Source organism: Balaenoptera musculus, chromosome X (genome assembly GCF_009873245.2).
Source record: "Balaenoptera musculus isolate JJ_BM4_2016_0621 chromosome X, mBalMus1.pri.v3, whole genome shotgun sequence".
In the NCBI taxonomy this organism is placed as follows: domain Eukaryota; kingdom Metazoa; phylum Chordata; class Mammalia; order Artiodactyla; family Balaenopteridae; genus Balaenoptera; species Balaenoptera musculus.
In genome coordinates, this window is record NC_045806.1 from 108,377,075 (window position 1) to 108,404,570 (window position 27,496).

The window sequence follows — 27,496 nt, forward strand, 5'->3', positions numbered from 1 at the left end:
ATTGGTCTGTCTGCCTCCATACCACACTGTCTTAACTACTATAGGTTTAAATCAGTCTTGAAATATAGGTCATGGTAGATTCTTGAGCAGATGAATAACACAATTGAAACATTACTCTGGGAAGAATATTCTTATGACTGTCAACAGAGTAAAATGGTCAAAGGTGATATCACAAGGGCTTACACTAAAGTGATGGCAGTGTGAATGGTGAGAAAACAAGGAACCTAAAAGTAATTCCAAAGAACATATTAACAAGATTTGTTGGCTGATTGGCTACAGAGCAATTAGGAGAGAGGAAGCAAGCATATGGCTTTGAAATTTCAAGCCTGGGTCACTGTGTGAAATAACGATGAGTTAGTTTTGTCATCCAATGCTTTGGTAACAATGGGTTACATGAGGCAAGGGATCTGGGCCAGAGATATGTATTTGGTCCTTGCCTGCTTAGAGGTGACCTAGAGGGGGACCAAAGAAAGCAAAGGTCTGAGCTTTGGGGATTTTCCCTATTTAGGTGGTGGAAGGAAGAAGTAGGGGGGACATCTGAGAGGTATGATACTCAGTACGGTGCATTCTATTAACCATAACAAGGATTTTTTGAATGGATGACGTAGGTCCTAGTGGCCCCAACACCTCTGAGTTTCCTCATTGGTATGACTGTGCTTTGTTTCTATGGCAATCTTCAAAGTCACCAGAGCAAGTCTGTTGTCACAGGCAGCATTGAAAGCGTATCCCTTGCTGGATGTGGGGGAGACGCCCCCGGTCCGACGGGTCTCTCCCTGCAGTTCCGCAGGTTGGCCGCAGGGGGCGGAATCTGCGGCGGCCTGGAAAACTGGCGGGGGCGGGAGGCGCCGCTCTCTCTCGGGTCAGGCTCCCGGCTCCCGGCTCCCGGCTCCCCGCGCCTGGCTCCCTGCGCCCGGCTCCCCGCGCCCGGCACCCCGTGCCCGGCACGGAGCCGTTTCTCTAAGGACGCGCAGCCGAGGCGAGGGGGTGTGAGGACGCGGGAGGCAGTGTCGTCGGATCCGCCCGCAGTCCGCAGCCCCGCCGAGCCTGGAAGCTGCCGGGATGGAGCCGCCGCTCCCGGTTGGAGTCCAGCCCCTTGCCGTATCCGCCTGAGAGAAGGGGGGAGGGGAGGCCGCGTGGGGCGGGGGCGGGGGTCCGCGGGACTGCGGATCGCGGCGGAGGGGCGGCTAGGGGGCGGTCAGGACCCGAGGCCGAGCTGAGCGGGGGAGGGGGGCCGGCGCGGGAGGCGCTGTCTCCGACCCTGGGGAGGGAGGGTGGGCTGAGGGGCGGGAGCCTCCCTCCACCCCACACCGCGGGTCCCCTTCCGGGCAGCGCTTCTAGAAGAGACCCTTGACTAGCGCCTGCATACTATCGAGGGTATGGAGATGAAGGGTCCTGTCCGGGAGCCCTGCGCCCTAACCCTAGTCCAGAGGAACGGGCAGTATGAGTAAGTAACCACCTGATACCCACAGAGGAGGGGAGCCTCCCATTACCTCCCAACCCCAAACCGCGACAAGCCACCCACCCTCCTCCCACTGAGGCCGCGCAGGCAACAGGTTCGGGCCCAGGTGTGACGTGCCAGTGCTCTAACCACCGAGCTTTGTCCTCAGCTTCCAAGCCGGTGGATTGATTGCTCCTGTCCGTGTGGCTCAGTGGAAGGACTCAGTGGGCGGGGAAGCAGGAAGCCTGGGTTCTTAGTTCCTGCCCCTGCAACTGACATGGGTTGTGTAATCCTGGGCTAGTCAATAAAGCTTTCTGGGCCTTAGTGTCCTCATCAGTTTAATAAAAACATTAACTGCTTTAATTTATAGCCTTTGGAGTTTTAACTGGGAGAATAATAAATGCGAAAGTGGTTTACAAAAAGTATAAGTACTGTAGAAACGCTTCATTGTTAACCTTACAGAGGTGCCTTTTCTTAACCTCATTCAGCTGGTTCCTCCAGTCTCACCACCCCCTTATTCCATGTGCTTGGAGGCATATTCATTAATTCAGTAATGGTTTTGTGTAGGCCAGTAACTGCCTCACTTACTGACTTGACAGTTAGAAAAAGTAATGAAATGTGTAGAAATGTAAACGACATTTGACATTTCATCAGGGTGTGTTACCTTCCACCCTGCCTTGCACATAGGAGCTCAGTAAAGACTGTTGACTGATTGATCAAAAGATTTTGATAAGCCATCACTATACTGCTGATCTCCCTTGCCACTAATGCCTCATCTAAAGTATCCCTGATGACCATCACATATCATAGGTAGGTCCCTATCGCCGTGTGTCCAAGCCACCTCCCCTGGTTGTTCACTGGTTTCTTGACATCAGTGAAGAATTGTTGATCGCTGAAAATTTTTTAATTGTTGATCATTTAAATCCTGCCATCCCCCAACATTGGATTCTGCTTAAAAACAATTTTTCTCAGTCCCTGCTTTTAGATTGTCCAGACTCAATCTTTATCTGTGCTGTCCAGTTTACAGAGAAGAAATTCACACTGGCCTAGCCTGCCCTTTTCTGAGGCTCTTGGCGTCACTCTCAACTGGACGTCTACTGGTTCTATGGAGGTAGCTCTTCCCTAGATCCTGCTTGGTCAGTTCTGTTGAAGTGATAAATTCATTTTATTTTTCCCAGATTTCATCAAACCCTGGAAGACCAGTTTAATGAAAGTAAATTCAACAGAAAAGTGAATTGAAAAGTGGAACACCACTGCCACTTCCAAAGGCAAGAATAGGGTGGGAAGATGTAAGCCTTGGGCAAATCAGTAAATTTTTTGCGCCTCGGTTTCCTCTTCTTAAAAACAAAATTATAAGGATTAAATAAAATAACTACATTGTTGAGATGACCACATCCCAGGATCTGGTCCCTTGGTTTGGTAGGTTTGGAACTATATTCAGCTGATAAGGGAGTGAGCAGCTGGCCTTGAGGTAAATGCCTTATTCTATCTGGTCTCTTGTACTGGAAGAACTTTTAAACTTGCAGTGGTAGCTCTCCTGATTATTTGTGTCCTCCCCATAGAGAAATCAAATTCTGTATTCCAGTTATATAAAAGTTAAGGGTATAGCACAACTAACACTCAATGGCTTGATGTGTATCAGGTACTCTTCTAAGCATTTCATGAATTAGTTCATTTAACCCTCATGTGAGGGTTACTGTGAAATTGTAATATCATCATCATCATCCCCCTTTTCTAGATATAGAAGTTGAGGTACAGAGAGGTTAAGTCATTTGTCTGAGTCATTACATTGTCTGAGAAGTTTCTTTTGAAATCATTTATTGGAGACACCTGATACTGTCAAACCATATATAACCCTCAAATCCTTGTCTCTTGGGTGCCTTCTCTGACTTGAGTGTCCAGAACTTTTTTACTTTGGGCCTTTTTATCCTAGAACTTGAAGCCTATTGCATTCTTTAGTTCTGTAGTTCCTGCTATCAACCATAGGAGAAATTTACTTGAGAGACTAAAATTACAATTAAAGGTAAGGCTTTTTTGCACACAAGGAATCAAACACTAACATTCATTTTTTCAAGGCAAATGGATTATGATGCCACCTGTTGTTTCATCTTTAACCTTCCTTGAACAAATCAAAGTATTTCCTAGGGATAATGCTGGGTCTGCATTCACAATTTTTTACTCTTTTCTGTTTCCAACTACCAAATCCTGATTTCCATTTTTTTGCCATATACCTATTATTTTTCACCTTTCTGTGTTGAAAGGAATGATTAGATTTAGGTAGAATTTTTATTCTTATTCTTAGCCCTACTCTCTTGTTACAATTTATTTAGTGACTAACATGTAGTACATATTAAATAAATATTTGTGGAATTGACTTAAATTCCCAGTTTATGTTTTGTGATGGGTTGTTTTGGGGGGAGGTTGCATTTCTTTTTTAAATTGAGAAATAATTGATGTATAACATTGTATTAGTTTCAGGTGTATAACATAATTACTTGATATTTGTATATATTGTGAAATGATCACCACAATAATTCTTGTTAACATTCATCACCACACATAGTTAACAATTTTTTTCTTGTGATGAGAACTTTTTTTTAAATAAATTTATTTATTTATTTATTTATATCTTTGACTGCATTGGGTCTTCGTTGCTGCGCACAGACTTTCTCTAGTTGCGGCGAGCGGGGGCTACTCTTCATTGTGGTGCGCAGGCTTCTCATTGCGGTGGCTTCGCTTGTTGTAGAGCATGGGCTCTAGGCACGCAGGCTTTAGTAGTTGTGGCACATGGGCTCAGTAGTTGTGGCACATGGGCTTAGTTGCTCCGCGGCATGTGGGATCTTCCTGGCCCAGGGCTCGAACCCGTGTCCCCTGCATTGGAAGGCGGATTCTTGACCACTGCGCTACCAGGGCAGCCCTGTTGTGATGAGAACTTTTAAGATTTACTCTCTTTTTTTTTAAATAGATCTTTATTGGAGTATAATTGCTTCACAATACCATGTTAGCTTCTGTTGCACAACAAAGCGAATCAGCCATATGCATACACATGTCCCCATAGCCCCTCCCTCTTGAGCCTCCCTCCCATCCCCCCTACCCCACCCCTCTAGGTCATCGCAAAGCACCGGAGCCGATCTCCCTGTGCTATGCTGCTGGTTCCCACCAGCCAACTATTTTACGTTGGGTAGTATATGTATATCGATGATACTCTCACTTCACCCCAGCTTCGCCCTCCCACCCCGTGTCCTCAAGTCCATTTTCTATGTCTACCTCTTTATTCCTGCCCTGCAACTAGGTCCATAAGATTTATTCTCTTAAAAACTTTTAAATATACAGTACACTGTTATTAAGTATAGTCATCACGCTGTACATTACATCCCCATGACTTATCTATTTTATAACTGGAAATTTGTACCTTTTGACCCCCTTCACCCATTTCATCCCCCCCACCCCCTGCCTCTGACAACCACCAATCTGTTCTCTGTGTCTATGAGTTCAGTATTTTTGGTTTTTGTTTTTCGATTTCACACATAAGTGAGATCATATGGTATTTGTCTTTCTCTGTCTGACTTATTTCACTTAGCATAATGCCCTCAAGGTCCATCCATGTCATTGTCTGTTTTGTGATGGTTTTTAACAATACAATCCAGTTGAATCTTTACTGCTGATGTTCAACACCATTTCTGTACTATGTTACTTGGGAATTATATTGGTTTGTGTTCATTTTCCTCAAAGTAAGCTCTTCCTCCTTGACCCTTGCTTTGTCAGTCTTATCTACTTTCTGGTCTCCATCTGGGTTTATAGGATTCTCTGCTTGACTCATGAACTTTGCAGTTTGAAAAGGGCCTGCCCCATATTCTTGTAGTCATCTTAAAATATTAAACCCCTGCAAATTAGGCAAGCAGGATCAGAGCAGAAAGACAGCATTAATACTTTTATTTCCCTTAGTCCTGCCTAAGCAGTTCCTTTCCCCAAGTTAACTCCTTCAAAGTTAACACATTTGAAAAAAATTTCAAAAAGCTAAAACGATAAGCCTCCCCAAAAGACAACAAAATGGAAATCAAACCTTTCAGAACAATGACTTCTAATATCACATGTTGAACAGGTGTATTTAGAAATTCATCTCTGTTTATAGCTTAATTAAATGTTTGTTTATTCAACCAATATTTATTGAGCATCTATTAAGTAGGTGACAAAACTGAATATGATAGGGTCTTTGCTTTCAAGGAGCTCAAATCTGAGGGAAATAAATGTAACTATAACAGAGTGTGTTAAGGTGCTCTATTTGAGGGGCAGGCAAAGGGCATGAGGCCAAGTTTCACAGAGGAGGTGATAGTTGAGCTAGATCTCAGGAAGAAAAGAAGAGTGTTCCTGGCAAAAAGAACCACCTGAAGAGTGATTTGGGGGGAAGGTAGGAGATGTTCAGAATGGCCATTTACCAGTAGGTTATACCTTGACTGTGGGCCACTAAGAATAAGTAGTAAATGAAAATTAGTATTTCAGGAGTACATAGGAATTTAGAAATCTTGCATTTCATACTGGGGGGCCAAGTTCAGTCATGCTTACCAGAAGTACTAGCATGAAATTAGAAACCATGGTAAAAACACAAGGGATGTAAAGGCAATCTGGTTGTGATATCTGCTACCTTATTGGTCACTGGGATTATTTTGACTGATTCAGCTGGCTGGGCACCTCCTCTTACTTCTCCATGAACCTGTATATTTGTTTGAAGAGATAGAATCATTCTTTGATAAAAGCCATGGGAATATAACCAGAAAGCTAATTGATGAAATTTATAATACATTTATTCAACAAACTTGAGTGACTACTATGTGCCAGGTACTGTACTAGGTGCTAGAAATACTGTGGTGAAAAGACAGCCATAGTCCCTGCCCTCATGGACTTCACACCTAGCTATTAGTTCTTCTCTCTGGTATGCGTAATCTGAAGGTGTGTGCACTGTAATTCATGCTCTTAAGTTTGTAAACTGTTTTTAGGACATAGACTATTTTATGTTCTCTATGGCATAGAATTGTGGGTATTCAGATACTGATCACCACTAATATGCTTTTAGACCTAAAGCAATATCTATCATGATGCTCAGATCTAGGGAACAAGATACAGCAAGTCTAATAAATACAGACTAGATTTGTATACAACACAGCAATGTATTTTGTTGTTAAATGTTTGAGTTTTTCAGTAGCTATTCGTTGATGCATTCTTCTGTTTCCTAGGCTAATAATCCGGTTGCACAAGAAGGAACAGCATGTTCAAGATATCATTCCTATAAATAGCCACTTTAGATGTGTTCAAGGTACTAGCTTTAATTGCTTAGCTAGTTTTATAATGTTTTTCCTTGGTCATTATTGCTTTGTGTAATACCATACATATTTAAATTTGTCACTGCACATAAAATGAAATGTATTACACTTTGTGCAAAAAGATAACATTACTAATCTACCATTGAGAAGATGATAAATGCTTTGTTTAAGAGCCCTGAAGGATTATATTGAAATATATGTATTCTTACCTGCTACCCTGGCTGGGGTTAGAGATGTATGTAGTCTGTTACCTATGTAGGTAGTCTTTTATGCTGATGAACCTATATGTGGATTTAAATCACATTCTTGGGTTTAACTGATACACTGCTCATTGTAAAGTATCAAGGTCACTTGAATTCACATGCGTTCAGCACTTTCTCCCCACACTATCTGAAATTAAAACATTTGGCAACAAGCCTTGCCAGATTGTAATACCTTACACTCAATTGTGCTGATTCTCAAACCTTTGCATTGGTGAATCATAAGAAAATCGACTCTGGGGAGGAAATATTTGGCTTCCTGCCTTCAAATTTGGGGAAAGAGAACAGAAAATCTGTTGTTTCATCTGCTACAATGAGACTCAAAAATTGGGAGGTTTGTGTAGGAGGTGTTGCTTCTGTCATTTCACATTGCTCTAGAAAGGAAATTGATTATTAGAGAACAAGTGCATTGTGTTGCCAGTGGGTTCATTGCCTTCATCAGACAGGCATTCTGTGTCAGCTGTAGCTTCTTGGAAAACTTGAATCCTACCTTGCATGGCTTCTTTCTTAAACTACATTCAACTTTTTTTTATCACAAAACTAATATATATATACTGTAAAAAGTTTGGAAAGAACAGAAAATTATAAAGGAAATAAGTAAATTCACATCCTTCAGAGATAAACACCTAACATTTTCCTTTTTTCTACACCTGTAACTTTTAGGGTAGGTGGGACTCATACTGTATGTAGTTTTTTGTCTGTTCCACATGCCATCATATTATAAGTGCTTTTACATGCTATTAATAGCTGTATACTATTCCATTTTATGAATGGCCTATATTGTAGTTATTCCCTGTGTTTGACATTCAGGTTATTTTTTGTTAGTATAAATAAGTAATGAATCTTCCTGCATGTCTCTTATTTCCTTAGGATTTATCTCTGTAAGTAGAAATACTAAGTGGGCATGACTTTTTAAGAGAGCATGTATTAAGAATTAAAAATACCCACAGTGAATAGAATCCACATTGTATAGAAGAATGAAGTCTTTTATTTAGCCATTTAGCCTGCCCTGTGTGAGAGAGACATATTGAACGAGGCACCTGCATGCTATAGTAAGTTACTGTGGTCACCTCACTTTTCATAGTGTAGTACTCTTTGTTACATGCTCAGCCCTTTAAGGAGGAGAAAAGCCAAAGAACATGACGTTAGTATCCTATTAACTCTATACCTTTTTGTGCTATCAATACTTCTAGAGTCTTGTTTACCCTGTTTCTCTTAGTCTTATTTTTAATAAGAAATAGATGGCAGGTTGCTAGATTGGAATCTAGGAAAATATGTGTGCACACACACGGTAGTTCCCCATGACAAAAGGAACGGTTACCTCCTTGAGTTTTCACATCCTTTGTTTCCCAACCTGTACATCTATTTTGAAAAGTCTCTAAGTACTTCGGTTTTAAAGAATTAAAGTTATCAAATAGCAGTTGTGAACATGTAATACCTATGCCCTGATGCACTGTTGTCCCTTGCTTCATTCATCATGCTAGTAAAAGTATCTAGACTATTCTCTAATATTAGACAACTTAGGTAATTATCAGTTGCTTCTGTTGCACCTGTGTAATGGAGCCAAATATACAGTCCAGGCTAGTGAGAGAACTAGAAAAGGCTGAGCCTACTCCATTTGGCCAAGGTAGATCCAAACGAATCCCAAGGAGTCAGTACCCAGAGTTTAACTAGCCAGGAGGGTCTGGCAGGTGCCGTTGGCCAAATCCAGGAAAGTCAGAGAGGAAGAGATGGGTTGGGTCTAGACACTAGAGGTAAGGAAGGAAGTCCAGGTGAGCCATAGAGAGAAAGGAGAACTCTGAACTTGGAGACTGTGCTTTGGCCCATTTTATACTTGCTTGTTGGGTGTGGTAAGCCTTGGATCCACAAGTGTTAATGGGAGACTGAAGATAAAGGACTTCAAGTATTCTCTGCTCCTATATGGGACAGGGGTGGAGGTAATGAGGTCCCTGGGAAATTTTCAGAGACTAGATTTGAGTTAAGAAGGTAATTCACCTTGAGGCCTTTGGGGTCACTTTCTTGGCTTTTTATAAGAATTACCTAAGTGATACAGTTAGATTATATTAAATTAGTGTGTTATAGTTGAGGGGAATTAAACACCTTCACTTGGATTCACATGTTATATTCCCTACTATGGTCATTGCTTGATTTGCTTTGAGGCATTCCATGTGGTTACTTGTTAATTTTTCTTTTAGTTGAATTGCTCACAGTCTTTAGAACGCAGTGCTATTAAAATCCCCTTTGAAAAATGCTAAACAAAAAAGCAAAGGATTTTTTTCATGTGTTCTAAAACCTAGGAGTGGTGATTGAGAGAAGTAGTTATTTAGTTAGGTGTATACTTCTTTTGGTTGTAATGAATGGTTTTCTCTTCCCTGATTCTGTTCTTTCTTCTTTTCCTTCAGAAGCGGAAGAAACTCTTTTGATTGACATAGCTTCAAACAGTGAGTATCTTTCTGAATGGAGTTGATTTTCATTCAACAAATATTTACTTGAATACCCACTGTATTTAAGACACCTTTTTTGCACAACTTTTATCTTACCATTTTATCCTGTATTCTCCATTTTCTTAAGGCAGCCATACAAATTAGCATTACCTCCCAAAAACATTTAGCCTAAGCTTAAGAAAAAGCAGGTGGCTGGCAAGAATCTTTAAAAAGTTGAAAGTATGATCTGCTTTTCTAATGCTGAACTTCTTTGAACTACCAGTATTGTTGCTATCAGTTAAGTCATTGCTGTGGAACTGAAAATTGTAGGAAGGGCCAGAAAGTGTTTAAAGCACATAAGGTTTATGAGTGTTTTTTTTAACTGCTGTTATGTTTTAAGCTTTTCTCCCCTCATCCATTTTTTATTTTTGCATTTTAAATCATAATGTTTTCCTTTGTTTGTTATATTATTTGGGGAGACTACAGAGTCCCTCTTGTACCAGGGATACCTTTTTTTTTCTTAAAATAATTTTGGTCTTTTATTTAAGCCCATCCTCTCAAGGCATTTCTTTATCAGCGAGAACATGGTCTTCCTTCTCACTGTTTCTGTTCTCTCATTTTTATCTGTTTGAAGCAAATCATCACTGACTTTCTGTGCAAGCTGTTCTCCATTTATCATCTAAAATTGTACTCTGATAACATGGGGAGGAGAAAATGGGCACTTGAAAGCTACTGTATCTACTCTGTGTTTGCTGTGGGAAAGAGTATATGACCACATGAATCTAAATCAAATGGGTTACCTTATCTCTTGGCTGAGTCCTTGGATGAGTGGGGCTTGGCCCTTAGCTTGGGACTATCAGTTTATACATAATTTTGCCTAGACACAGTCCCTGTCCTTGGCACTATTATTTTGTATTGCAAAGTTTAGATAGACTTTTTCTGGTTTGGGTTTTATTAATTCTTTCTTTTGGTCATAGATTTTGGAAGTCTTAAGGGTTGATCCTGAAAGGCTGAGCACTTCCAGCTTCTAGCTTCTACTGCAGATATCCAAGAGAGCAAATAACTTAATAGCTATGTCTTATTGTACAGAAAAAGCAGAAGGCAAGAACAACACTAATAAAGCAAAATTTGAGCAAAGTTTGTTCAGCAGTGAGTGACATTGCTGCTGAAATCTGCTGAAATTAGATACCTAAATGTCCTGTTCTTAGTGTGGAAATAGGTATTTGATCCAAAGCTGAAAAGTTAAACTGAGCTGTGCCTTTTCTCTTACAAACACCTAATTTATAGCATTCGTTTTGTTGGTCTCTCCTACATAGAAATTAACCATGTGTTGCTCTGTCCAGAGTTCAAGTCACTGGATCATATGGGAAGTAGTTAAGTAACCACTTGAATAAAATCCTTTGTTATTTCTGCCCATTTATTAATATTTGCCCTGAAACTAGATTTTTATCTTGATCCTTAGGCTTCATATATAAACCTTTAGAGTACACAGTATGTTGCTGGAGGGAGACCTTGGGTTTGTTAAGCAGGCCTGATTTTACTGTAACTATGTATTTTCCCACTGTCTGGATGTTAGTATTAAACATTTAAAAAATTTTTTTCTGATTATACAGGTAATACATCCTCATTATGTACAATTTGGAAAATTCAGAAAAGTTTGAAGTATCAAATTAAAATTATGCTCCTGCAACTTAGAGATCACCACTGTAATTAACATTTTCATGTATCTCCTTCCAGTCTTTTATTTATATTTTTACATAATTGGAATCCTCATATGTAGTTTTTATCCTGCATTTTCATTTAACATTATATTGTGACCTTTTCCCATGTCATTTAAAATTATTTAAAAACATGGTTTGTTTGTTTTTTTTAGTATTAGTTGTTTTATTTGTTTGTTTGTTTGGTTTTTTATACTGCAGGTTCTTATTAGTCATCAATTTTATACACATCAGTGTATACATGTCAATCCCAATCGCCCAATTCAGCACACCACCACCCCACCCCACCATGGTTTTCCCCCCTTGGTGTCCATATGTCCGTTCTCTGCCTCTGTGTCTCAACTTCTGCTCTGCAAACCAGCTCATCCGTACCATTTTTCTAGGTTCCACATACATGCGTTAATATACGATATTTGTTTTTCTCTTTCTGACTTACTTCACTCTGTATGACAGTCTCTAGATCCGTCCATGTCTCAACAAATGACTCAATTTCGTTCCTTTTTATGGCTGAGTAATATTCCATTGTATACATGTACCACATCTTCTTTATCCATTCGTCTGTCGATGGGCATTTAGGTTGCTTCCATGACCTGGCTGTTGTAAATAGTGCTGCAATGAACATTGGGGTGCATGTGTCTTTTTGAATTACGGTTTTCTCTGGGTATATGCCCAGTAGTGGGATTGCTGGATCATATGGTAATTCTATTTTTAGTTTTTTAAGGAACCTCCATACTGTTCTCCACAGTGGCTGTATCAGTTTACATTCCCACCAACAGTGCAAGAGGGTTCCCTTTTCTCCGCACCCTCTCCAGCATTTGTTGTTTGTAGATTTTCTGATGATGCCCATTCTAACTGGTGTGAGGTGATACCTCATTGTAGTTTTGATTTGCATTTCTCTAATAATTAGTGATGTTGAGCAGCTTTCCATGTGCTTCTTGGCCATCTGTATGTCTCCTTTGGAGAAATGTCTATTTAGGTCTTCTGTCCATTTTGGATTGGGTTGTTTGTTTCTTTAATATTGAACTGCATGAGCTGTTTATATATTTTGGAGATTAATCCTTTGTCCGTTGATTGGTTCGCAAATATTTTCTCCCATTCTGATGGTTGTCTTTTCGTCTTGTTTATGGTTTCCTTTGCTGTGCAAAAGCTTTGAAGTTTCATTAGGTCCCATTTGTTTATTTTTGTTTGTATTTCCATTACTCTAGGAGGTGGATCAAAAAATATCTTGCTGTGATTTATGTCAAAGAGTGTTCTTCCTATGTTTTCCTCTAGGAGTTTTATAGTGTCCGGTCTTACATTTAGGTCTCTAATCCATTTTGAGTTTATTTTTGTATATGGTGTTAGAGAGTGTTCTAATTTCATTCTTTTACCTGTAGCTGTCCAGTTTTCCCAGCACCCCTTACTGAAGAGACTGTCTTTTCTCCATTGTATATCCTTGCCTCCTTTGTCATAGATTAGTTGACCATAGGTGTGTGGATTTATCTCTGGGCTTTCTATCCTGTTCCATTGATCTATATTTCTGTTTTTGTGCCAGTACCATATTGTCTTGATTACTGTAACTTTGTAGTATAGTCTGAAGTCAGGGAGTCTGATTCCTCCAGCTCTGTTTTTTTCCCTCAAGACTGCTTTGGCTATTCGGGATCTTTTGTGTCTCCATACAAATTTTAAGATGATTTGTTCTAGTTCTGTAAAAAATGCCATTGGTAATTTGATAGGGATTGCATTGAATCTGTAGATTGCTTTGGGTAGTATAGTCATTTTCACAGTATTGATTCTTCCAATCCAAGAACATGGTATATCTCTCCATCTGTTGGTATCTTTAATTTCTTTCATCAGTGTCTTATAGTTTTCTGCATACAGGTCTTTTGTCTCCCTAGGTAGGTTTACTTCTAGGTGTTTTATTCTTTTTGTTGCAATGGTAAATGGGAGTGTTTCCTTAATTTCTCTTTCAGATTTTTCATCATTAGTGTATAGGAATGCAAGAGATTTCTGTGCATTAATTTTGTATCCTGCAACTTTACCAAATTCATAGATTAGCTCTAGTAGTTTTCTGGTGGCATTTTAGGATATTCTCTATGTATAGTATCATGTCATCAGCAAAGAGTGACAGTTTTACTTCTCCTTTTCCAATTTGTATTCCTTTTATTTCTTTTTCTTCTCTGATTGCCATGGCTAGGACTTCCAAAACCATGTTGAATAATAGTGGTGAGAGTGGACATCCTTGTCTTGTTCCTGATCTTAGAGGAAATGCTTTCAGTTTTTCACCATTGAGAATGAAGTTTGCTGTGGGTTTGTCGTATATGGCCTTTATTATGTTGAGGTAGGTTCCCTCTATGCCCACTTTCTGGAGAGCTTTTATCATAAATGGGTGTTGAATTTTGTCAAAAGCTTTTTCTGCATCTATTGAGATGATCATATGGTTTTTATTCTTCAGTTTGTTAATATGGTGTATCACATTGATTGATTTGCATATATTGAAGAATCCTTGCATCCCTGGGATAAATCCCACTTGACTGTGGTGTATGACCCTTTTAATGTGTTGTTGGATTCTGTTTGCTAGTATTTTGTTGAGGATTTTTGCATCTATATTCATCAGTGATATTGGTGTGTAATTTTCTTTTTTTGTAGTATCTTTGTCTGGTATCAGGGTGATGGTGGCCTCATAGAATGAGTTTGGGAGTGTCCCTTCCTCTGCAATTTTTTGGAAGAGTTTGAGAAGGATGGGTGTTAGCTCTTCTCTAAATGTTTGATAGAATTCATCTGTGAAGCCATCTGGTCCTGGACTTTTGTTTGTTGGAAGATTCTCAATCACAGGTTCAATTTCATTACTTGTGATTGGTCTGCTCATATTTTCTGTTTCTTCCTGGTTCAGTCTTGGATGGTTATACCTTTCTAAGAATTTGTCCATTTCTTCCAGGTTATCCATTTTATTGGCATAGCGTTGCTTGTAGTAGTCTCTTAGGATGCTTTGTATTTCTGCGGTGTCTGTTGTAACTTCTCCTTTTTTATTTCTAATTTTATTGATTTGAGTCCTCTCCCTCTTTTTCTTGATGAGTCTGGCTAATGGTTTATCAATTTTGTTTATCTTCTCAAAAAACCAGCTTTTAGTTTTATTGATCTTTGCTATTGTTTTCTTTGTTTCTATTTCATTTATTTCTGCTCTGATCTTTATGATTTCTTTCCTTCTGCTAACTTTGGGTTTTGTTTGTTCTTCTTTCTCTAGTTCCTTTAGGTGTAAGGTTAGATTGTTTACTTGAGATTTTTCTTGTTTCTTGAGGTACGCTTGTATAGCTATAAACTTCCCTCTTCGAACTGCTTTTGGTGCATCCCATAGGTTTTGGATCGTCGTGTTTTCATTGTCATTTGTCTCTAGGTAGTTTTTGATTTCCTCTTTGATTTCTTCAGTGATCTCTTGGTTATTTAGTAACGTAGTTTAGCCTCCATGTGTTTGTGTTTTTTACGTTTTTTTCTCTGTAATTCATTTCTAATCTCATAGCGTTGTGGTCAGAAAAGATCCTTGATATGATTTCAATTTTCTTAAATTTACTGAGGCTTGATTTGTGACCCAAGATGTGATCTGTCCTGGAGAATGTTCCGTGCGTACTTGAGAAGAAAGTGTAATCTGCTGTTTTTGGATGGAACGTCCTATAAATATCAATTAAATCTCTCTGGTCTATTGTGTCATTTAAAGCTTCTGTTTCCTTATTTATCTTCATTTTGGATGATCTGTCCATTGGTGTAAGTGAGGTGTTAAAGTCCCCCACTATTATTGTGTTACTGTCGATTTCCTCTTTTACAGCTGTTAGCAGTTGCCTTATGTATTGAGGTGCTCCTATGTTGGGTGCATATATATTTATAATTGTTATATCTTCTTCTTGGATTGATCCCTTGATCATTATGTAGTGTCCTTCCTTGTCTCTTGTAACGTTCTTTATTTTAAAGTCTATCTGATATGAGTATCGCTACTCCAGCTTTCTTTTGATTTCCATTTGCATGGAATATCTTTTTCCATCCCCTCACTTTCAGTCTGTATGTGTCCCTAGGTTTGAAGTGGGTCTCTTGTAGACAGCATATATATGGGTCTTGTTTTTGTATCCATTCAGCAAGCCTGTGTCTTTTGGTTGGAGCATTTAATCCATTCACATTTAAGGTAATTATCGATATGTATGTTCCTATTACCATTTTCTTAATTGTTTTGGGTTTGTTTTTGTAGGTCCTTTTCTTCTCTTGTGTTTCCCACTTAGAGAAGTTCCTTTAGCATTTGTTGTAGAGCTGGTTTGGTGGTGCTGAATTCTCTTAGCTTTTGCTTGTCTGTAAAGCTTTTGATTTCTCCATCGAATCTGAATGAGATCCCTGCCGGGTAGAGTAACCTTGGTTGTAGTTCTTCCCTTTCATCGCTTTAAGTATATCATGCCACTCCCTTCTGGCTTGTAGAGTTTCTGCTGAGAAATCAGCTGTTTGCCTTATGGGAGTTCCCTTGTATGTTATTTGTCGTTTTTCCCTTGCTGCTTTCAATAATTTTTCTTTGTCTTTAATTTTTGCCAATTTGAATACTGTGTGTCTCGGCGTGTTTCTCCTTGGGTTTATCCTGTATGGGACTCGCTGTGCTTCCTGGACTTGGGTGGCTATTTCCTTTCCCATGTTAGGGAAGTTTTTGACTATAATCTCTTCAGATATTTTCTCGGGTCCTTTCTCTCCCTCTTCTCCTTCTGGGACCCCTATAATGCAAATGTTGTTGCGGTTTAATGTTGTCCCAGAGATCTCTTAGGCTGTCTTCATTTTTTTTCATTCTTTTTTCTTTAGTCTGTTCCGCAGCAGTGAATTCCACCATTCTGTCTTCCAGGTCACTTATCCGTTCTTCTGCCTCAGTTATTCTGCTATTGATTCCTTCTAGTGAGTTTTCATTTCAGTTATTGTATTGTTCATCTCTGTTTGTTTGTTCTTTAATTCTTCTAGGTCTTTGTTAAGCATTTCTTGCATCTTTTCGATCTTTGCCTCCATTCTTTTTCCGAGGTCCTGGATCATCTTCACTATCATTATTCTGAATTCTTTTTCTGGAAGGTTGCCTATCTCCACTTCATTTAGTCATTTTTCTGGGGTTTTATCTTGTTCCTTCATCTGATATATAGCCCTCTGCCTTTTCATCTTGTCTATCTTTCTGTGAATGTGGTTTTTGTTCCACAGGCTGCAGGATTGTAGTTCTTCTTGCTTCTGCTGTCTGCCGTCTGGTGGAAGAGGCTGTCTAAGAGGCTTGATGAGAGGGACTGGTGGTGGGTAGAGCTGACTGTTGCTCTGGTGGGAAGAGCTCAGTAAAACTTTAATCCACTTGACTGTTGATGGCTGAGGCTGGGTTCCCTCCCTATTGGTTGATTGGCCTGAGGCAACCCAACACTGGAGCCTACCTGGGCTCTTTGGTTGGGCTAATGGTGGACTCTGGGAGGGCTCATGCCAAGGAGTACTTCCTAGTACTTCTGCTGCCAGTGTCCTTGTCCCCACAGTGAAACAGAGCCACCCCCCGCCTCCGCAGGAGACCCTCCAACACTAGCAGGTAGGTCTGGTTCAGTCTCCCTTGGGGTCACTGCTCCTTCCCCTGGGTCCTGATGCGCACACTACTTTGTGTGCCCTCCAAGAGTGGAGTCTCTGTTTCCCCCAGTCCTGTCGAAGTCCTGCAATCAATTCCCACTAGGCTTCAAAGTCTGATTCTCTAGGAATTCCTCCTCCCATTGCCAGACCCCCAGGTTGGGAAGCCTGACGTGGGGCTCAGAACTTTCACTCCAGTGGGTGGACTTCTGTGGTATAATTGTTCGCCAGTCTGTGAGTCACCCACCCACCAGTTATGGGATTTGATTTTACTGTGATTGCACCCCTCCTACCATCTCATTGTGGCTTCTCCTTTGTCTTTGGATGTGGGGTATCTTTTTTGGTGAGTTCCAGTGTCTTCCTGTCGATGATTGTCCAGCAGCTAGTTGTGATTCTGGTGTTCTCGCAAGAGGGAGTGAGAGCACGTCCTTCTACTCCGCCATCTTGTTTCCTCCAAAGACATGATTTTTAATGGCTAATATTTCACCATAGTTATGCACCAAATTTTATTAAATTAACTCCTTTATAAAATTAAGTCACTGTCAAGGAACATGGTATATCTCTCTCTACTTACTCAGTTTCTCTTTATATCTCTCAGTAACATTTTGCGGTTTCTTCATAGCTATCATACATTTGTAGGTTAACTATTTTTTGATGGATTTTATTTGTTTGCTGCTATTGTCAGTGGAACCTTTTTTCTCTTATCTTCTAATTGCTTATTACTAGTATACAGAGCAGCTGTTGAGTTTTAGATATTTATCTTTTATCCAGCCACTTTACAGAAATTTATTTTTATTTTTGGGGGGCTGTTTATTTTCTTTTTTGGTTTTGATAGACAGCCCTAGTCATCTGCAAATAGTAGTTTTGTTTCTTTCTAGTAGCTATAACTATTAGTTTTGCTTTATGTCTCATTACACCAATAAGAATTTGGAGATCAATGTTAAATAATGATGATTTATGTTTAGGTCCTGATTTCAGTGAGAATGCCTCAAGTGGTGCTTCATTGTTGAGGATGTTATTGCCTGTTGATTTGATAGTGTTTTTTAAAACCATGTTAAGAAACTGCATTTATTTCAAGTTTGTGTGGTTTTTAAAATGGTGAATGTATATTGAATTTTATCAAACGTCTTTTGTATTTATAGAGATGGTTATATTGTTCTTCCTTATTTGACCTATTGATGGACTGTATTACACTAATTCCCTAATATTAAACCCTCTTTTATTCATTATTCAACAAGTATTTGTTGAGTGCCTTCTATTTGCCAGGCACTATTCTAAGTGCTGCACAATCAGTAGAGAACAACATAGATAAGGTTGCTCCTCCAGCTTTGGTTCTTGCTTCTGTGCTGTTTGATACTAGTGTCACGTAGATGCCTATAATCCATTAGTGCATTCCATAAACATGTGAATACCTTCCATGTGCCAGGCACTGTGTTCTGGGGATATAGCAGAAAGCAATATAGTCATGATACTTCATGAAACTTAGTGAAGGAAACAGAATTTAAACTGATAAGGTATAGTCATATAATTGCAGGGGTTTTTTTTGGTTTGTTTTGGGGTTTTTTTTTTTTTTTTGGCCACATCGCGTGGTTTGTGGGATTTCAGTTCCCTGACCAGGGATCAAACCCAGGCCCTCTGCAGTGGAAGCCCAGGATCCTAACCACTGGACCGCCAGGGAATTCCCCATAATTGCAGTTTTGATAAATGCTATCAAGGAGAAATACAGAGAGTTTATAAGAGTGCTAACTAAATTAGGCAGGGTACTCAGGGAAGGCCTCTTTGAAGAAGTGATATTTAAATTGAGACCAGAGGGGATAAGTAAGAGACAGGTGAAAATGGGGAAGAGTGTTCCAGGTAAAAGGAACCGCATGTGTAAAGGCCCCAAATTGGAAGTAGCTTGACACTTTCTTTGAAATGAAAGAAGGCCAGGATGCCTGAAATAAGGCTCAGACACCAAGGTAGGACAGGCTAGGACCAGATCCAGTAGGGTCTTGTAAGCCATGATAAGGAATCTGGATTTTCAGATTTTTAAAAATTGAAAGAATATGAAGGATTTTATGCCTATGTTGGGGTGCCAGTTAGGAGGCTCCTTCAGTAGTTTAAGCTAGAGAGTGTGGTGGCAGTAAGAATGGAGAGAAGTGGACAGATTGGTAAATGTTTTTGGAGGTTAAATCAACAGAGGTTGGTGTGGGTGTAGGGGGTGAGCTGAAGTGTCAAGGATGAATCCCAGATTTCTGGCATGAATGTGGATGGTGATACCATTTGCAGAAATAAGAACATTGCAGGAGGAATGAGTTTTCCTGGGGTAGGGGTCATGAATTCAGTTTTAGCTATGTTTACTTTGAGATTTCTTTGAGACATCTGAGTGTAGGTGATAAATTGGCAGTTGAATGTATGCATCTGAAGCTCAGAAGTAAAGTCTGGGTCTCTAGCACATAGAGGGTATTTGAAACCATGAGAGATGATATGACTGTATATAGAGCTGTGCTCTCAGATACCATAGCCACTAGTCGTATGTGCCTATTTAAATTAATTAGAACGAAATTAGAAAATCGGTTTCTCAGTTCCTCAGCACTAATCACATTTCACATACTCCTTAGCCACATGAGGTCACTAGTTACCATATTGGACAGTGCAGTTAAAGAACGTGTCCATCATCACAGAAAGTCCTATTGGACAGTGCTGATACACAGTGAGAAAAAGGTTTAAGATTGAACTCACTCTACTTTTTAAAGTTCACATAGAGGAGGAGATGCTTCAAAGGGCACTAAAAATTAGTGACCAAAGAGAGAGATAAAATAGATGAGCATGGTGTCATAGAAGCCTTTGGAAGAGACTATTTCAAGGAGGGGTCAAGTGTTGATTTCTGCTGCTAGGTCTGATAAGATGACTGAAGAGTATCCATTGGATTTAGTAATATGAAGATTATTGGTGACCTTAACAAAGCAATTTCAGAGGGGTGGTAGGAGCCAAAGTCATATTGGAGTGGATTAAAGCGAGAAATGGGAGGTGAGCAAGTAGCAACTGTGTGTCTTTTAAAGCTTGACTGCAAAGGGGGAATGTAGAGGTGGACCGGAGTTGGAGGGAGATATGGGGTCCAGGAAGGTTTTTTGTTTTTTAAATGAGGAGGATTTAGAACATGATTTATTTTAATGCTGATGAGAAGGAGCCTGTGTGAGGAAGAGGTTAAAGATACTTGGGGGAGGTGTCTAGAGAATCATTGTGAGATTCCTGAGAGAACCTGAGGGGTTGCAATTCAGAAAGAAGATGGCCTTTGATAGGAGGACTCTTCTTCCTTGCATCAGAAGAGAAAGGAGAAGATGAGTACAGATACAGGTAGGTTTCCATGTGATGGCTTCTGTTTCCTCTGAAGTATGAGGTAAAGCTCATAAAGTATGAAGAAGAGAGCTTGAGAAGAGGGGGATCCAAAGATTGAGGATAAATGAGAAGGTGTGAATAGTGGTTCCAAATAGTAGTGGGAGACAAGTTGACTATGGAAACTTAGATTGCTTCCTACCATATAGGGCCCCGTTGAGCTTAGCAGTCAATTTATAATGGTGTGTGTGTGTGTGTGTGTGTGTGTGCGTGCGTGCGTGCGTGCGTGTGTGTGTGTGTGTGTGTGTGTGTGTGTGTGTGTGTGTGTGTGTGGTTTTACTCCCTCAGACATAAGTACAGAGAAGCCAGTTAGTTGGATTTCTGAGGGTTGGGAGTTAGCCATGTAGGTGTTAGCCAGAACAGAGTGGTAAGGCAGTTCTGGGTTTTTGCAACAGAGTGAAATGATAGCATCTGTTTGATAAAAAGGGAAGTGAAAGCAGGAGGAAGTGAATGGATACTGAGAAAGTGGAGGGATCAGTGCGCTGGAGGTTCCCATAAGAGCAGGTAAGCTGGAAGGAGTAACAGTTCAGAGTGGGATATCTGAATTAGAGATTTATGAGGTGATGGTGTTTCTGTGATGAAAGGTTCAGGGTATAACTGAGGCAGTCCCAGTAGGGACTGAGGGAGTAGGTGGCTGAGGTGGAGGGGCAAGGTCGTTGGATGAGGAAGTTGAAGGTGTTGACTGAGCTTTCTGTGCTAATTTTGCAGGGACGCAAAATTAAAGCAGGGGTGTGAGTGGAGAGGAAGTCTTAATCAGGCCTGGATTTGGAAGTTTCTGGGAAGTTGGTACATGATTTCCTAGAGGAGGGAAGGGAAGAAGCTGGCATAGCCCAGTGGGTGAGCCTCAAAGGAGAAGGTATTTTTCATGAGGGAGGAGGAGAGGGAATGGTCTGGAGATGGCATTAGGACAAATAAGGACATCAGTCTTAAATTACATAGGGTGTGAAAGACTATAAATAGCCTCTAGTTCAGAGGGCCGCAGGGGGAGCTAGTCTCAGGGGCCAGCCAGTTTGCAGGTGACTCTGATTTTCAGTCTGGATGCACTAGATCACCTGGAGGAGTGTTTTAGAAACTCCCAGTGCCTGGGCTTCACCCCCAGAGATTCTGTTTCCTTGGCCTGGGATGGGGCCCCAAGTGTCAGTATTTCCTAAAAGCGCCTCTGGTAATTCTAATGCATGCTTAGTTGAGAACTACTGAGAGATGCAGGGAGTATTCAGAGGAGAAGTTGAAGATAGAGGAGTGTTTGCTGATCACAAAGAGGCCATAGGGGCTGGAAGGGAGGAGAGTAGAAGGTTGGGTGGTGGGGGTAATTTGTCCTCTTTCCCATGCAACATGGTGAGAGAGCATCTAGTGTTATTTTGTAAGCAATTTCTGGAATCTTCTGTCCGTTAAATGGGTCAGTTTATTTTTTATATTTGCTAAAATATATCTTTCAAGGACTGTGGGACAGAGAGAATATGTGTTCTTGTTCTAAGTCTGTATCAGGTAGAAACTGCTCTTTTTTAATTTTTTTTCTACTTTTAATATAAATTATCTGAGAAAGAGAGGACTACTTGTGCCCTGAAGGAGGTTTTCCCATCGTATCTTCAAGGCTGCTCTAATTGACAGTCCTTATTCATGCCCCCTCTTTTTTTCTCCACCTTACAGTGGCACCCTCATTAATTTTCTTATTGCTGGTCCTCTTGGGTGCTTTCTTTTTCATTTTTTTCCTCTATGTTTATCTCTTGTCTTCTGATCACTAAATCTGTGAATACAGAAACTTAAAGAAATGCAAAGAAAGAGAGAGTCAAAGGTTCAGAAGTGGATTTCTACCATAAGAAACTACGATTTTCATTTTATTTTCTCATCTCTTTGTTATTTACAAGTGTGAAAGAGTCCAGTTTGGTAGTCATTAAATGCCTTCTTCTGTCTGTGAAGTCTGATGTCATTGTTATCAATAAAGTGACCGATGAGCCCAGTTTGCCTGGGACTTTCCCTGTCTTAGCTTTGGAAGTCTTGAGTCCTGAGAAGCCCCTCTGTCCCAAACAACCCCGGGAGACCATTGAGAGTGTTGTGTTGGATAACCGGTATGTGCAGCCTGCATACAAGCTCCTCTTGCCCTTAAGGAGCTTATAGTTTCCAGGGCCATGAGAAAGCAATAAATGTAATAAATCAGTTAAAATAAGAATGTAAACAAGGACATGGGTTTCCTGGGTCACCATATCCAGACAGTTGATGGTAAATAGAGGGCATTAGAAAAGGGGAGACAGTATGTTATATACATAAGAAACTAAAGTCCCAGATAACTTTGCTTCTAATTATACTGGTTTCCAATTGACTGTACTTGAACCAGACCACTCCTGGACATGGGTCATTATATTGTTTTTGTGAGTTTATTCAAGACATACATTTTTCACTTGAGGTAAATGAGGTATAGATGCTTCTTTTCAGAATAATTCAAACCAATCCCATTATGCTTTTCTTTTTTAATTAGCTTATAAATTCAATTGCCAGGGTACAATCTGTACCTAGGAACAAACCATCATATTTCCTTTTTTCCCTTCACACTTCAGAGACTCTTACTATATGATTTGGATTTGAAATGGTAGGAATTTCCAGCTAGGAGATGGGAGGAGGGTGGTTGAGGAATTGATCTTCTGCTAGATTTTGGAGGTTCCTACAGTGACATTTGAGCGATATATCAGAATGTAGGAAACTGTGATTTCAGTATGTATCATATCACTATATTGGGCTGCTCATTTACACAGTTTATCAGCCTTCATTAGATTTTCCTCTGTGCATCACCCCCAGCACCACCACCACACCGAATCCCTTGATCTTATAGGCATGCTTCACACGTTAGAGGTCTGGAATATTTGCAATCTGGACCTTCTCCTATTAAATTGGTAAGTTGAAAATATCCCAAGAAAACATTATTTTCCATAGCTATATGTACATGGATTTCCATTCTTTTTAGGTGGCTGCAAAATTCGGATTCAGGGGGACTGGACCAGAGAGCGCCGCTTTGAAATCCCTGATGAGGAACACTGTCTGAAGTTCCTCTCAGAGGTCCTTGCTGCTCAGGAAGGTAACTCAAGCCTCAGCAGTTTTCTTTCTACTATTTGCATGGGACATGCTGTACAGAGGCAAGTGGCCATTAGCAAAGTACCTCACCCTTAGAGCCTTGATAGGCGATTTTTTTTTCCTTCAGGAATGGCCCCAGGGATAGGTTAGGGAATAAGTCTATTCAGCTTTAAGGACACTGAGTCAATTTCCAGAATCTTCAGTTTCATTCCTTGGACAGCTTACTGCAGACTGTAATCCTCCTCTGGTCCCAGATGATCCCAGAGCTGCCCTCATTTTCTTAGTCTCTTCCTTTGTATTCAAGAATGGCGCTGGCCCCTGCACTTGAGTGCTGAGTGAATGGCCTTTGGTTATGGTATATTCCATTCAATGGAATAGTCATTCCATTCTGACTATGACCCTTATCTCTCCAGCGCAGTCACAACTTCTTGTTACAGAGCAAAAGGACTCATCCAGCTGGTACCAGAAATTAGACACTAAGGACAACTCTTCTGTTTTTTCAGGTACTGAAAAGATTCTTTTTTTTCCTTGGTTGCTATGATTATTGCAGAGTCAATAGATTTTATCTGGGCAGATAAGATAATGTGGATTAATGTCAGTGTCAGATACCTTCTCCTATGGAGTGGTTTTATCAAGTCCGTACCCACTGACTCATGTTCACTCCTGATCCTTTCTGTGGCACATTAGCTCTTTCAGTGCCAGCTTAGCAGAGGGGTAAAAAGTGCAGGCTCTGGGGCCAGACTACCTGGGTTTGAATCCCAGTTCTCTGACTTACTAGTTATATGATCTTGGTCAAATTACTTTGACAACTCTGAGCTTCTGTTTCTTTTTCTGTAACATAGGAAGATTTTTAATAGCACCTACGTCATGAGGTCTTTGTGACAATTAAGTGAGATAATGATATAATTTCTTACTATCAACCAGGCATTGTGCTAAAAGTCTTCTATAAATACTAGCTCTTATTATTCACGTTCTAAGTTAACGTAACTTACTGTCATTCTAGTTAATATGTCAGTGCTTCAGGGACAGATGTGCTTCTTCCCCCAATCTACGTTATCACTACTCTTATACCTTTCTGTTTGGTAATGCCACTGAGCAAATAGTGATCAAACCAAAACCGCTGATCAAAGCAAAGTCCTATCAATCCTGGATAAGTTGGATGTTATCTTTTCCCCCCTTCCACTCTGGGTTCTGTGTCCTTCAGGGCTTCTTGGATTTGAGGATAATTTTTCATCTTTGAATTTGGACAAGAAAATAAATTTGCAGAATCAGCCTACAGGGGTTCATCGGGAACCGCCACCCCCACCGTCTTCAGTGAATAGAATGTAAGTCCTATGTTGAAACAGATTTCCCATGTGTGAGACACACATGGGAATTGTTTAAGGCAATTTCACTTTTGAATTCCTCATTTATTTGCTAGGCTTCCACGTGAAAAAGAAGCTTCTAACAAGGAACAGCCCAAAGTGACCAATACCATGCGGAAGCTCTTTGTACCAAACACCCAGTCTGGGCAGCGGGAGGGTCTCATCAAACACATCCTGGCAAAGCGAGAGAAAGAATATGTCAACATTCAGACTTTCAGGTTAGTCTCTCTTCTTCTTACTGAGGCTAAACGTTAGTAGGTATAGGGAAAAATGGTCTTTTGGTATTTAAGGTATTAGTTTAATTAGCTTAATTCAGAATAAAAGCATAAAGAAAAGAATGGTGAGCTGATTCAAGCCCCTGTCTTTATGCTGGTCAATAACATACATATCCAAAATAATGCAAATGCTACAATTTCCCTTGGATTTTCTAATTACTAATGATACCACATCTACTAATCTTTCTATCCACTCTTAGAGAACCAAGTCAAGTTCACAAGTACTAGAGAATTGTCTCCTAGTACATTCCATAAGCAAGTGTGTTTATCTGACCTGCTGAATTTCTTCTTGCCAATATTGGAAAATTAAGTCCGCCATTACCACTAGACTTTAATTTACCTACTTTGGGAAGTTAACTGAAGGAAGTTTCGCCCAATCATCTTGATTGGGAGGTCTATCTTGGATTCTTTCCTCTATTATATTTTTCATTTCATCTTGGTGATATCCTCTTTTCTGGACTCACTATGTGTGGTGTGTGTCTTGTATCCCGATGTTCAAAGCAGCAACACTTTTCTTTGTTATTTTCGAACAGCGTGTACCCTTTTAGTCCAAGATTCCAGTCCCATCTGCTATCCCATTATGCCTCATTTATTCTAATTCAGTCATGACTATATCCCTATGCTGAAACCTCCAGATCTTCAGATTTTCCGTGATGCTTATATTTGTATGTAAACAGTTAAGACAGTCATGAGTTTTCCCTTCTGCTTTCCCCCTTAATACTATATCTGTCTCAACAGAATTTCCTACACAGATGTCCTTGTAATCCTTCAGGAAGTGAGTTTTTGGATTTAACTACAACTCCTTATGGAATAGTTATCCATATTAGACATCCTTATAGCATGAAGATACCTCTTTCCCATCCATAAGCTCTCCCTTCAAATATGAGTTTGGATGGAATGTAATAGAAAGGAAATGTGGTAGAGCAATTAAATTTGTGTTTTTTAAATAGAGACTTGGTTCCTTTCTGTAGGTTTACCTGATGTAAAATTTGGAGAGAATAAGCCCACTGCCTTTGTCTTCTACATGCAGGAGGGTTTTGTGTGTGTGTGTGGCAAAACAGTTTGAGAAATTATGTTGCTTATTGTGAACATTCACACTGGACCTTTGTTTTTAAATTATTTTTTGGTATCATGTATTAGATTCTTTGTTGGAACATGGAACGTGAATGGCCAGTCTCCAGATAGTGGGTTAGAACCTTGGCTGAACTGTGATCCGAATCCTCCTGATATCTACTGCATTGGGTAAAATACACGTCTGGAATTTCATTTTGGCTGTATGTTTGGTGTTAGTTTATGTGACATTTTACTTTTTTTTCCCCCACCATTTGTAAAAACCTACTGTAGACTATATGTGAGAGTTAACTTGTGGGTCAAATTTGTGAGATCATAAAGGAACAGATACCTAAATTTGTGTAAGGAAGCATCTAATCCTCTCAAAACCCATAGAAAACTATATACTTCATAGAAACTGAGATTTGAGGTTAATTCTAACAGTGACTATTTCTAGGATATATAAGCAAAGCTCTACTGTTATCCCTTATGGAGGTTTTTTTGTTTGTGTTTTGCATAGCCTGTGCATATACTTGTGGCAGGGAGTCTTTTGAAAAGAAAACTACTTGTCCTTACTGAGCACCTGAGTCAATAGAGCAGTTCTCTAAGATTTATCTCTTCCCCATTTTTTCATCTAATGTCTCAGAAAATGGGACAGGAGGTAGTCAGAGATAATTACGGGATGTGTGTAGATTTCACATCCTCTTGTTTTCTCAGATTCCAAGAGCTGGACTTGAGCACAGAAGCCTTTTTCTACTTTGAATCTGTGAAGGAACAAGAGTGGTCCTTGGCTGTGGAGAGGGGTTTGCATTCCAAAGCCAAGTATAAGAAAGTAAGCCGCATTTAATTATCTTTTTTAGTATACAACTAAATAGAACTCACTAGAAGTTACTCTGTTATCTATAACTTGTTCCAAAAGAGTGGTTTAATTGAATTCTTCCCCATGTGTAATACTGGAATAGGGCAGACTAATCCTTTTTATTCCTATTTCCTAGAAAAAAAATTCCCTAAGTTTCCCGATCTTATAGTTTCATTGCTTAGGTAGTTTTTAGGAGAAAAGAAGAATTTTATTGTTCTCATAGCAATAATTAACTCAAATGATGACACATAAGGTAAGTGATTTTTGCAATGAGAGTTTAAGATTGAAATTGTTCGCTGACATGGTCAGAACTGGATGCTTTACAGAAAAGCAGTTTGAAGCATGTGGGTGCATAGGGTAAGCTTTGGAATTGGAGCAAGAACAGGAGTGTTGTGGAATTTAAATGAGCTCGAAACTTGGTTGTAAGTCAAGAATAGAGTTGACTTTAGCAAGGTGGCCCAATTTGTTGGTCTCTAGAAGGCACATGGTAGAGGCTACCAGAAGAGTTATTTTAATTATGGGGCTACCATACCAAGCCCTTTAAAAGGAGTCATTTGTCTAAGTAATTTTCATCCGCATCTTCTAACAGCTGATGTAGGTGATGAGACTCCTGAAGATGTTATTCCTCTCATATAGACTAATACACATTTCAGACATATTTCTAGTTCACAGACTTAAAAGTAAAAAGGATTGTTATTTTATACATTTTAATTTCTTAGGAAATTGTAAATCAGAAACTAGGAAGAAGAGGCAAAAGGAACAAGCTGGGATAG

At 39.9% G+C, this 27,496-nt stretch overlaps 1 protein-coding gene across 3 annotated transcripts in view; it reads left to right on the top strand.

Annotated features, from left to right (window-relative positions):
* The first annotated feature begins 869 nt into the window (after positions 1–869).
* OCRL (OCRL inositol polyphosphate-5-phosphatase) overlaps positions 870–27,496 on the top strand; it is a 56,060-nt gene continuing 29,433 nt past the window's right edge. For 2 of the 3 annotated variants that reach the window (XM_036840444.1, XM_036840445.1), the window contains exons 1-10: positions 870–1,098; positions 1,374–1,444; positions 6,670–6,749; positions 9,419–9,457; positions 23,069–23,179; positions 23,589–23,678; positions 24,380–24,500; positions 24,596–24,757; positions 25,955–26,056; positions 26,582–26,696. In XM_036840444.1, coding sequence (XP_036696339.1) covers positions 1,060–1,098; positions 1,374–1,444; positions 6,670–6,749; positions 9,419–9,457; positions 23,069–23,179; positions 23,589–23,678; positions 24,380–24,500; positions 24,596–24,757; positions 25,955–26,056; positions 26,582–26,696 — 930 coding nt within the window. In that variant the 5' untranslated portion in view covers positions 870–1,059. The remainder of the gene's footprint in view (positions 1,099–1,373; positions 1,445–6,669; positions 6,750–9,418; positions 9,458–23,068; positions 23,180–23,588; positions 23,679–24,379; positions 24,501–24,595; positions 24,758–25,954; positions 26,057–26,581; positions 26,697–27,496) is intronic. The other variant, XM_036840446.1, reaches the window with a different exon arrangement.